This window comes from Nyctereutes procyonoides, unplaced genomic scaffold (assembly GCF_905146905.1).
Source record: "Nyctereutes procyonoides isolate TBG_1078 unplaced genomic scaffold, NYPRO_anot_genome, whole genome shotgun sequence".
NCBI classification, from domain to species: domain Eukaryota; kingdom Metazoa; phylum Chordata; class Mammalia; order Carnivora; family Canidae; genus Nyctereutes; species Nyctereutes procyonoides.
Genome location: NW_026575044.1, coordinates 7,068,760 through 7,081,310, shown reverse-complemented (window position 1 = coordinate 7,081,310; position 12,551 = coordinate 7,068,760). Strand labels below are relative to the sequence as shown.

General features: G+C 33.5%; 1 protein-coding gene across 12 annotated transcripts in view; it reads left to right on the top strand.

Moving 5' to 3' along the window:
* CEP170 (centrosomal protein 170) overlaps window positions 1-12,551 on the top strand; it is a 134,430-nt gene that overhangs the window by 108,677 nt on the left and 13,202 nt on the right. For 7 of the 12 annotated variants that reach the window (XM_055323746.1, XM_055323745.1, XM_055323736.1 and 4 more), the window contains 3 exons: window positions 4,756-4,993; window positions 9,781-9,958; window positions 11,971-12,141. In XM_055323746.1, coding sequence (XP_055179721.1) covers window positions 4,756-4,993; window positions 9,781-9,958; window positions 11,971-12,141 — 587 coding nt within the window. The remainder of the gene's footprint in view (window positions 1-4,755; window positions 4,994-9,780; window positions 9,959-11,970; window positions 12,142-12,551) is intronic. The other 5 variants (XM_055323748.1, XM_055323744.1, XM_055323747.1 and 2 more) reach the window with 3 other exon arrangements.

Here is a 12,551-nt window from a genome sequence, read left to right as displayed (position 1 = left end):
TTTTCATTCCCAGCCTCTTGCTGTTTCTACCACATCCTGTCTGGCTCTCAGAAATACTCTGCTTACAAGCTTCTGGGCAATGCCTGGAATTTATTGGATTATTTCCAGAAGTATATACAAGGCCAACATACAATATATTTGGTATGTTGTCCACTATAACCTATGTAATTCTGATGTGTTACTAAATTCATGAAGCCACATTGTGATCCAGGATTGTATGTTTGGATTCACTCAAGATGCCTGTTTATAGTATTCTATCCTATCTACAAGGACAATGGCTAGCATCTCATAGTTAGTGGTCACACACTAACATAGTTATATGGGTAGGCAAATAAAAAAACAAGAAAAGCAGACACTTGATCTAGTTGCTAAATGGGTTGTCTTTATGTTATGGCATTTCTACTTAAGACAATTATAATATCTTGACTGGAAAAGAAAATAAAAATTCTTAGATTTTGAAATATGATTTAAGAGAATGTAAAATCATACTGGTCAGTGTTGTTGTACAAACTGTAAACTTAAAGGACTTAGAGGTCTCTGAACCTAGAGCCTTGATATGTCCAGATTGGCATATGTGAAAATAATTCTGTAATGTTTCAGATTTCATAATTTAGGCCATGTCTAAAAAAAGTTTTCCAAAGAAATGTATATGATAAAAATAGAAGAATGGAAATCTCTGGCTTAGAAACATTAAAAGTTCTTTGATGCTTCTTTAATTCTGATGTAATTTGCTTTTAGGAAAGTCTAGTCTCCACTACCCACCCCATTCCTTCAGTAATCCTTTAATATCAAGTTATGTTAAAATATCCAGATTTATTTTGATAAGATATATTTAAAACTAAGTGTGCAAGGTTTTCAAAGTAAAGCAGTTGGTTTTCATTAGGTACACATCCTTAGATTTCTTGCTTTCTTATTTTTATTCCGAACCTCAAATTTTATAGATGGTAGGAATTAGATGTTGGGCACGCATGGCTTCAGTTATTTCTTCCTCCAGGTTAAAGACCAATACAGAACATTGTCAGGGATCTTTTTCCCCAAATGATCTTAATTGCTACATGCTTATAAATATACCCGTAAAGTATGTTTGTGGTTTATTTCCCACAAAAATATTCTGATATAAAGTGTGAAAATGCAGTGTTTGTTTCCTGAAATGTATTTGTTACATCTATACATGTGGATGTGTTTTAAGGCCAACAAAGTTTTAGTTAGCAATGAAAGAAATCAGAGCATTCACAAATAAATAATCCTGATAATTCTTTCTTCCTTTTTAAATTCTCAATAGTATGTTTTCATAGTGAATATAGTAGTTTATTATTTCCATAAGAGGGAGTGTTGCATAATTTTGTAACTAAGCATTATAATTAATGTAACTAAAATAATTTTCAGGTTAGCTACAAAATTAATTAAGCTGATCTTAGAACTTTGATTTTATTATATTTGCTATCTAGTATCTCACCAACCAAGGAAGCCTCCCTGGGGCCTGGCATTGCAAATACTTTTGTTATAATATTCAATTTAATGATTTATCTGAAATGCCTTCCTGGTACCAATAATATATCAGATAGGCCTAATGCTGCATTTTAACTCTATACAGGATTTTACTTAGACAATAAAATTCAAGAGGAAGAAGTAAAATTCTTCACAGGTAGAAATCACAAAAACTATCATTCTATGAGAAATTGAGGATATCTTTTCAAAGAATTAGCCTAACTGGAATCATAAAAAATTTTTTTTAAATAAAGATTTTCTAACATGTAACTGTGAAGTATTTAGAATAGCAACAAATGAGCTATGAACTCTGGGAGTTGGTAAACTTGGCTTAAACTTTGATTTAAGCAAGGCAAGACCTTTCTGGGCCTGTTTTTCTCTATATAAATTGAAGAATTTATGCTAATGTTAAATAGAGATTCTTATATTCTAAAATTCTATGAAATAAGTAGTCAATAGGGAAAGTTAAAAACATTCTAATTTGAAGTTTACTCTGCAGTAACTAGTCGATGGTAGGGATTTTTTTCTTCAGATAAGTTCTTTGGGAAATAACAGGCCCTGGCATTAAAGCCCCTCTCCTGGTCTCTCTTCAGCCAGTAGTGATCATCCCACTGGTCTCCGCTCTCCTCTTGGCTGTTACACAAGCCAAGTGGTGTCTACACCATACTTGAGCTCTGCTTCCTAGTACTCCCCATATGATAGGTGTGCCATTAATAAAGATAACCCTTAATCATTTAAAGATTTACTAGCCATATTTTCATTTCTTGGCTATCCCCTCTTTATTTTATCTCTCATTTTGCCCTCAATTTTAAGAGAACAGGCCTAAATATGTTACCTTTCCATTTTTAAAATATCTTTATGGTACCTTATGGTTGCTTTTATCTGGAAAGATATTCTTTTTTTTTTTTTTTGGAAAGATATTCTTAAACTTCAGTAATCTTGCTGGCCTCTAGATAGACCTGTAAAAATAAGTGGAAACTCTATGAATGTCATTTGAAAAGAAGTTTTTCTCTTTCCCCCCCCAAAATGTAATTATTTTCTGATCTTGAGACTCAAAGTTCATTCTAATGTGGCTCTATTTACATGCCATCACCTGACATTTAGCACTTGGTTCTCAGTTTCTCGTTCAGCTTTCATATATTGTGCTACTTGTGAAATATAATAGCCAATGATGGCATTCTTTGTCAGTTACCTCTAAGTCAATGACCTAGCTCCATCATCCCTAAGTATGTTTTCACATCTCCTGCAATCTATTAAAACTCTTTGCTATTGATTTTGTTTTCACTCCAAACAACTTTCAGTTGTTGTAAGTATGGTTTCCATAGTTTCCAAATCAAAAATCAGGAAATCAAATCTATGAATGGTCCTTTTCTTATTTGTGAACTTGTTTTCTATGAATGATATATTCTAAACATTGATGTTTAATGGCATGCCTTTATTAAAAAGTATAAACATTGCAATATTTCTATTTTTTTTTCTAGAGTCTTTTTGCTCTTATTCCTAAAGTGTTTCTGAAATTGTTTTCAAGTCTTGGGGTTAGTTCAAATTGTAGGACTTTTCAGATGTCTAAAAACTAGTAATTTTTAGTGGTAAAAGTATTTTTATGTTAATGAATTATCTTGTAATGGCAAAACTGGAAAATTTATTGACCACTACCTCCAAAAGACATTATGAATAATTACCTAGAGTTGTGTATATGTGTTTGCATACACTTTTCCAGAAGGCCATGAAGTTTCTGCATATCTTCTTATACCCGTGAATCTCGTTCCAAGCTCTAGGAGCTTCAAATGGGATTGTGAATCAGGATGAATTGGCAGGCTCTGATTCAAGACACATTCCCGTTTATAGATTTCTCTGCTTCTTAAACCAACTCTGGTGGCATTGTATATCAGTTTTATTTGACAGCCACCTGAGCCATGCTAGGCAAAACTGTGGTTTGGGGAGGAAGAGACAGGAGAGGTACAAAATTCCAGTGAAGCAGGATGAAGGAATTGTAGACTTGACCAATCTTTGCAGCCTAGGGTCAGTTTCTGTTTTAAAAGAGGGGGAGCAAAAAAAAAAAGGGGGGGGAGTGAGAGAGAGAGAGAAAGAAAACTCTTCTAATATTAATGGCAATTGGAACTTATAGCAGATGCTGAGTTTTTGTCACTTTAGCCACTAAAAATATTTCATGCTTTTCACTGGGTTTTACCTAATCTGTGAAAAGCAGGTGGTCAGTATCTAGGAATTCATTCATTTATTCAAAAATATTTTTAAAACATTTGCTAGCCAGACCCTCTGCTAAGTGCTAGATATGCAGTAGTAGATTAAACAGGTGTGGCTCCTGCCCTTGTGAGGTTTACTGTGAATCAGTCATTATTGCCCTATTTGTGACCTCTATCTTATGCCTCACAAATTGTTTGTTTCGTTCTTACACTAACAGTAGTTGTGAAATTAATTTGTCTTCTGATTTTTCAGATGTGTCAGCAATACCATCTCTAAAATGTCTTTACTAACCTTAAATAAGAAAGTGATTGCCACTTTCTTTAATGTGAATATCACAGTATCTTCTGTGCCTTGAATGTCATTGGTTGTGAGAATAGCTTTGTAGAGCTTCGCTCCTTGTAGGTCTTATGCCATTGTCTATATTCGCCATATGCTTTCAGTGTCAAAGCAGAGTTGTACTGAAGATGCTTTGTTGTGTTTTTACCATGTAAAAAGATTTTTTCCAATCATAGCATAACAGGATGTTGAATGACAGAGGTAATGTTTTTTTCTGCCATAAAAGCATAATTTCCACAGCAGGAATTATGCACATTTGTATGTTGGGAAAAGAGAGATTACCATCTCCATGTTGAAAGTCCATGTGGCATGAGGAAATCTTTTCCCGTATTTTTATTTTTGTTGTTACTGTTACTGTCATTTTAAAAAATCCATACCTTCATTCAAATGATATATATTTGCAACTAAAAAGTATCTGAGTTAAACATTTATGAATAGAGCTTGCTTAGTTGTTTATCATTAGTGAATTTTTCATCTGAGTGTTTTATTCACCATACTACGGAAAACATGGTCTTTCAATTGTCTTTAATTACTCATTGTTTTTAATTCACCAAAATGTATTGTTTCTATCTTTAAGAAGTAGTAGACATGATTTTTGTTAGGTATGTGTATGTCAGTTTTTGAAAATTGTGCTGTGTTTGTCTCATGGTGTTTTTGAAATCATGACTTTTATCTCCTTTAAAAGGTAACATAATAATTCTTTTTTTAATAATTAAACTAATTTAGTAAATTCAAGATGGAGGCGCTTTCCTACTGATTATGCTTCCACCTCAGAAGATGAATTTGGATCAAACCGTAATTCCCCTAAACATACTCGTCTACGTACTTCTCCAGCCCTGAAAACCACTCGGTTGCAGAGCTCTGGGTCAGCAGCAATGCCTACTAGTTCTTCGTTCAAGCACCGGATCAAAGAGCAGGAAGACTACATCCGAGACTGGACAGCCCATCGAGAAGAGATAGCCAGGTTGGTTTTAATGGATCATCTTTAAGAGCTGAAATTTTTTGTCAGTGTTTCAACTTGATAACAAAGTTTAGCTTGTATCTGATTTGTGTAAATTAGTCCAAGAAATGAAATCCACAGGTAGTTATGAACTTAGTTTCCTCCAAAGTGTTCCTCTCCATGCAGTTTCTCCTGGTTCATGTTTTTAACACCAGTGCTACTAACATATTGTACAACTGATTTATTTTGGTTGCAGCCCCCCTTTCTTGTTTCTGGTGAAGATACTGATGAGTTAATATCATTCTTGAAAGGTAGTGTCAGCTTTATATAATTAAGAGTTGTGCAGCTGAGTTTTTTATTACTTTCCTTTTATCTTCCAAAGAGGTAATAAGCACACTTGTTGGAGATATTCTATTCATGTTCTCTGGGGAGACTTAGAGGAGATGGATTTTTACTCACAGTTTATGAGTTCATTAGATACTAGTTTAATTCAATCCTTTATTAATTATTTTGAGTATTAAATAAATTTGTAGGACGCCTGGGTGGTTCAGTGGTTGAGCATCTGCCTTTGGCTCAGGGCCTGATCCCGTCCCGTCCCACATCGGGTTCCCTGCAGGGAGCCTACTTCTCCCTCTGCCTCTGTCTCTGCCTTTCTCTTTGTGTTTCTCATGAATAAATAAATAAAATCTTCTTTTGAAAAAAGAATATTAAATAAATTTGCTTAGTGTAACTAAAAGTTGTATCCTAAAATGTAAAATTCATGCTGCAGAAGTGATTTTTAATTAGTACCTTATCATGGCTAAACATTGAAGAGAGGCTATACTCAAACAGATGCTAACTGTAGTTAAAGTATGTTTTTTTAAGTTTGTAAGATACTAAATTTTACTGCAGTGTTTTATATACCCTATGTCACCTAAAACATTTTCATGTTTATGTGCTACAGTTATTTCCGCCTTCAGTTTAAGGCTCTAATCTTCAAGTTTTATATTAGGCAATATTATTATAATTAAAGAACATAATATGTAATAATCCATAGATGCTTAAAAAACTCTTAACATAATTTTTTAAATTTATTTATTCATGAGAAACGGAGAGGAGAGGGGCAGAGACACAGGCAGAGGAAGAAGCAGGCTCCATGCAGGGAGCCCCGACATGCTACTCGATCCTGGATCTCCAGGATCATGCCCTGGGCTGAAGGCAGTGCTAAACCCCTGAGCCACCCGGGCTGTCCCTTAACATAATTTAATAGTGTTTATCTTGCTTTTCTTTGTTGACTTCTATGAATTATGTTTTTTTTCTGGCTCATTACTTTAATGTAATGTTTATGTTTTGGGGTCTTTAATGACTATTTACTTGTAATTGCTTTCAATTCTTTTAGACATGCCCTTTTAATCTCATTGTACTGCTTAAACATTTTATTTTACCATATAAATAGCTTTTTGTGAGACAAATTATTGAGGCATTGTGAGCCAGTTCCAGTTAGGGAACAGGCCTGTCTGTGCTTCAGGATCCATTAATTGTCATAAACCCACAGGATGCCTGCAGGGAGAGAATCTCCCTCATGTTTTATGTTTTATTATTATAAAACTCATGTTTTATTCTTGTGGGTGCAGCTGGCAACAGCAGACTTTGCCTTCTCTCATCCTTTCCCCTTCCTGAGGAGGAGAGGTCCTCCAAAACCAACTCAAGAAGTACCTTGAGGGAATATTGGGTGTGTCTGCTTCCCTTTGAGGGGCACTCCCCCCCCCCCCCAAAACTTAGACCCCTTCTTCTGGGCCAAACCCCTTCCCTGCCCCCACCCAGGAAAGCTACCACAGAGGAGACAGTGCACAGGAGCTCAAGGTGACATTTTTCACTTGGCTCTACCTTGTTACTACATGCATTCTATCACCACCGTCTCTGCATGTCTCGTTAGGTATACCAGCAGGACTGCTAAACTGCCTGTCATTTAACTTCTAATGACTTTATTCCTTTTCCTTCTAGTTTGTTAGTAGCACTGTGGTTATAAAACTTGCCTTTGGGATTTTATTTTTTAAGGTGTATTTTTCAGCCATGTATCTGAAAGCAAGGAAACCAGATGGATTGCAAAACTCCAAATAAAACATTTGTATCATTTTAGAATTTCGTCCTCTAGCAGTTTTGATAGGAATGGAGACAGAATATGAACAACGATTATGAGCTTCATCTTAAAAAAAAAAAAAAAGCACACAGATCAAGAGATGTCAAGAAATACATTATTATAAAATATTCCAATGAGTGTAACCTAGAAGCATTATGGAATAAGTCAGCTTAGAATTAACAGCTATATAAATAGGTCCATACTCTATATTGAATTATAAATCTGTTATTTCTGCTTGAAGATATTTATTACTTTGGTTTTCTTGATAATTTTGCTTTTTAGAATTCCTAATGCTGGTTTTTAGTAGGTGCTGAGACTTTTAAGCAGTGTGGATTTAAACCAATTTAATGGTCTGTATTACTGAGTCAACTTTAAGATAGGAATCGTGGTCACACAAAGAAACAGCTGGCATGTACATGATAAACTTGCAAATTAAAAGGCGGCTTTTAAGGTGCTTACTGACTAACCAGTTTATGTCATGTATACATTAGAGTTGTTCATGTTAGCATAGTTTTTACTGCATAACCTGTTGAGATTGCTATTGTCTGTTTCATTTTTTCTAATTAACTCAGATTGCTATCTACAAAGATCAGAAGCTTCATTGTACAAATGTCTGCATAAAAAAACTTAAAAGCAAAAATAGATTTTTGGATAAGCTCATGCTTATCTATGTTTTGTCTCTTTTAAGCTTGGTTATTCGGTTTCTCTGAACTTTAGTTCATTTATTTCAGAAATGCAAGAATTGAATGTAGTATCTAAGAAAACACGGTAAACTCTTCCCCAGAAGAATTATATCAACAGTTATAAAATTACAAGTTTTTACAAGTTACAGTTACAAGTTTTTAAAAATTACACATGGAATGATAATGTGAGATATAGCATGACCTAATAAAAAGATCTAGTTACACCATTTAAGTATTTGTGACCTTAACCAAAAAGTGTTCAAATAACTTCTCTTAAGCCTTATTTTCCTTATCTGTAAAACAAGACGATGAGTACCTCTCCTACAAGGTGGCTGTGAGAATGAAGTGAGTTGAGTATAAAGCTTCTTTCTAGGGGTGCTTATTATCATATAGTGGTTTTGGTCATATTATAATATACATTACATAATTATACATAATGTGCTCATTATATTTATTCTAAGCTTATAAGAGCAGGGACTCTATCTGCTTCCTCATCATTATAGCCCTTAGGGTATATAGCATGGTGCCTGGAACGTGATAAGAGACCAAAATATATTTATCAGTGTACTTCCTACCTTTTTGTATTGGTAAATAAAGGAATTGACCACAAATCGTGTCTGTTAGGCCATAAGCTTCCATTTAGCTTCTCTTTTTAAATCTGTTAGTTAAATTGTTATGCAGTTACTGTATTCCTTAAAAGTCTTTCAAGCTTACATTTTGCCCGTTAAAAAAATGGTAATTTGTACCTGCTTTCAGTTTTAAAGTTGCAGAAGCTTTCACTTGTTTTAAGAATGTTCTGTAATTTAGATACCTTCCCTGTGGAAGTAGCCAAATTGACTTCAGTAGATGCATTACTTAGAATTTTCATGTCTCATTGAATTGAGATCTTTTTGAGAAAAGCAAGATTATCACTGGTAGATTATTAAGTTTTCTCCCTCTTAAAAATAGCAGCATTGGAAAAAAATCAGTTTTTCCTTTTGCTTATCACTGGTAATACTTATTTAGTTCTTCAGTTCGCGTGGCTGATAACACAAATAAATGGCTCTGTGGAAATGAGCTCTACACTTGGGATCTGGCCTTGCCTTAGCTATTAGTAAATTATATTGTCACAACCAAGCCACTCACTTTATCTGAGAATGTGTCCTTATTCACATTCAGTTAGAAAAGTCCTACCTCACAAGAACCTTGTGACTCGCAAATGATATAACAACGTGTACTATGAAGTGCTGTGTGTCACATGAAGTCAAAGTCATGTGTTGGAGTTACTGACCTCTTTGGCCATCTGGGGAAGTTTATGGAGCTCCTCTCAGAATAATGTTTCTAAATGCATCAACATAAAATACTTAGTTTTGTTTCAATAGGACTGCATTTCTTTATAATATTATAAAAATATTTTTAAAGTGACAGAGCAATAATTAGTTCTTTGTTAACATACTTACTGGAACATAATTGCTGTGGGTTTAATGACTGCTGTGGATTTAATTTTGAAGTAGTAATGACTAGTTGTTTTAAGATACCTATAGCAACCATAATGTGATTTCTGTTGGTGAAAAAAATGACAACCCAATATTACTAATACTAATTGTTTGTTACTTGTACTTATAATCAAAAGAAATGCTAAGCTTCATTTGACAAAGGTTAGTGAAAATGAAGTAGTAATTACTTTCTTATCCAGGTGCAGCGACTCCTTGGATTCTGTTTGCCATTGTCCTCTATTAATGCTAGTCATTGATACTAACAGTGTGTTTTAAAAGACATAGCACTACTTCTGGGTGTTAACATATTTTTCAAAGTGACAGTTTATGTGAAATTTAGTTTTATTAACTTTTGGAATTAAAGTTTAAGACTGTTAGAATCAAAATAGTTAATAGGATTTCCAAAAAATCCTAAGTTTTTGGTGTAAATCTTTAATTAGATACACAACTTCTATAACTGATTCTATCACAAATGATTGTTTCTAGAACTGTTATTTAAAAGGGATTAAACTTCTTTTCTGAAATTATTACCAGGATCAGCCAAGATCTTGCTCTCATTGCTCGGGAAATCAACGATGTAGCAGGAGAGATAGATTCAGTGACTTCATCAGGCACTGCCCCTAGTACCACAGTAAGCACTGCTGCCACCACCCCTGGCTCTGCCATAGACACTAGAGAAGAGGTAGGAGATCTTCATGGAGAAATGCATAAGGTTCTTTCTTTTCTTTATTTCTTTTGCTTTTAGCTTTTTGCTTAGTTTATTTTAGTTACATCCACCCTCCCTGTTTGCATGAAGCACTGCATTTTCCAACTTTGGTTTAAAAAATTTCTTTTTATGTTTTTGTAGCAAAACTAGTAAAGGCTAACATTTGATCTGCTATTAACATGAAGCTGTAAAAGTACTTAAAACAAGCACTTTGCCAATTATTCGTGTATAGTTTTACTTAAAAATATGAGTATAAAATAGGAGTATAAATGGCATCTGAATAGCAAACTAAAACTTGATAGATGATTGTGTAATGTTTCTATAAAGTCTGGCTATGAAAATACTTCAATTAAAGGGTATTTTTATACCTGCTTAGCTGGTGGATATCTCTACTAGCAAATAAAGAGAAAATTCTACAGTTTTCACTACTTTAAATAATTCTTTTGAAGAATACACACGCATATATACTCAAGGATACACTTTGAAAACTGAAATGTATGTATTTATACACACACACAAAAAAAATACAGATATATTCAGTTTTGAAACATTCTTGCAAATTCTGGAATGTAAGGTAGCATATATAGATTATTGCTCTTCCAAAACCAGGGCCTCCTATTCTCTGGCTTCAGAGCCCAATATTTGCACAACACTGCTCCAGAAGATGCCTTTAACAGATAATATAAAATTAATGGTACTCTGCCATGTTTGGTCTCTTGATCTGGTACAAGCAAAAGATTGGCATTTGAGAGAATTAATTAAAAGTTTTATTACGACAAAGCCACATTCTTTTATTTAATTATCATCTGGCTGTTTTGTATTGCAATGTCAGAAATTAGTAGTTAGATGGGCACTGAATGGCTGCACAGTCTAAAATATTTATTATCTAGCCTTTTGCAGAAAAAAAAAATATGTCAGCCTTTAATAGCTTCTCAATTTTATAAGATAATGTTCTCAATAGTAGCCCAAAATGGCTAGCCTTTTTGACAGACTTGATTCTAATAAACTGTGTTAATATTTTCTTACTTTGCTTTTTGTCACATTCCTTTTATAATCTAATTCTTTGATGGTCATTGTTTTGTTTTGTTTTTTCTCCTTCATGTGTTGTCTGATTTGGTAAATGAGCTTTCATGAATCTGTGTAGAGTTTTGTTACCACATTGATCAATTGTAAATGTATATAAAACCATCCTCATTGTTGAAAAACAAAAGAATCTTCTTGGTGGCAAGACATACACAATTCTTCTGGTACATTTTAAATGATAAGATATTTTCTCAACTATCTAACTAAATTTTATCTAACATGATTATGCATTCACTCAGATCCAGTAAAATTACTCAACATTTCATTGAATAGACTTTAATTTTTCTTTTTTATTTTATTTCTGAATAATGTACTAAAGTTTATTCCTTCTTCAGTAAACCTGAGTTACTTTGTATTGTATTTGTATAATTTGCACTGTAGGTGGCAGTATGTCATTTTTACTAAAATATGTAATTTTTGTAGCATTGTTCAAAATTTACCTAAGACCAAAATACTTCATTTAATTTTTTTTCCTTTCATACACTTAATTGGAATTTGCAGTTTATGTATCTGTGAAGAAATTTGGCACCTGGTTTTGGGGAGAAAAAAGAAAAAAACAGATAGGAAACTAAAAGAAAAACATTATTTTACATTGGTAATACAATGTGAGTAAAATGAACATGTCCATCAAGATGGCTCAGCCCTTTCTACTTAAATCTGTTTTCCATTTTGGGGAAATCTTATCCATGGAAGAATTGAATTTAACATAGTTATGTATTTTGGATTTTAAAAATAAAATCTATGTAGGTGAACATCTATTTTATTAAACAGGTACCATTAAAGTACTTATAAAAAGAAAGAGTAATTGGTTTATTGAAGATATCATGCTTCTGTTACTACCTGACAATGGAATAACTTCTGTCTAATAAAATTATAATGCCAATATCGGGACTTTTCCAAATTATTCTCATAAGGATCTGCTTTTGTCTTATTAGTTGGTTGATCGTGTTTTTGATGAAAGCCTCAACTTCCGAAAGATCCCTCCATTAGTTCATTCTAAAACTCCAGAAGGAAACAACTGTAGATCTGGTGATCCAAGACCGCAGCCAACAGAGCCTCCTGATCACTTAACAATTACAAGACGGAGAACCTGGAGTAGAGATGAAGTAAGTAAATCATTAACTTTAGCAAATGTCAGAGGAGGCATGTCTTGTGAGAAAAGGAGGGAACTGTTTGATAAATGAGGCTAGGGCAAAAAATAACTTGTTCTTTTGAGTAGAATGAAATTTCATCTGACATCACATCATGTATACATAATTAACTATAAATGAATTAAACTTTTAAAGGGTGCAAAAGCAAAACTTTTTGTAAAAAAAATATAGTTAAATATCTTTCCACATTATTGCAAGGAATGATTTCTTAAAAGACACAAAAAGCTTCAGCTATAAAATAAAAGATTGATAAATTAGAGTATATTAAAGGACTTTTATGAAACAGAGTCAGCAAAGGATTAGTATATAGGATACATAAAGAAGTTCTACCAATCAATTTAAAAAGACAAAAACAACCCCCCCAA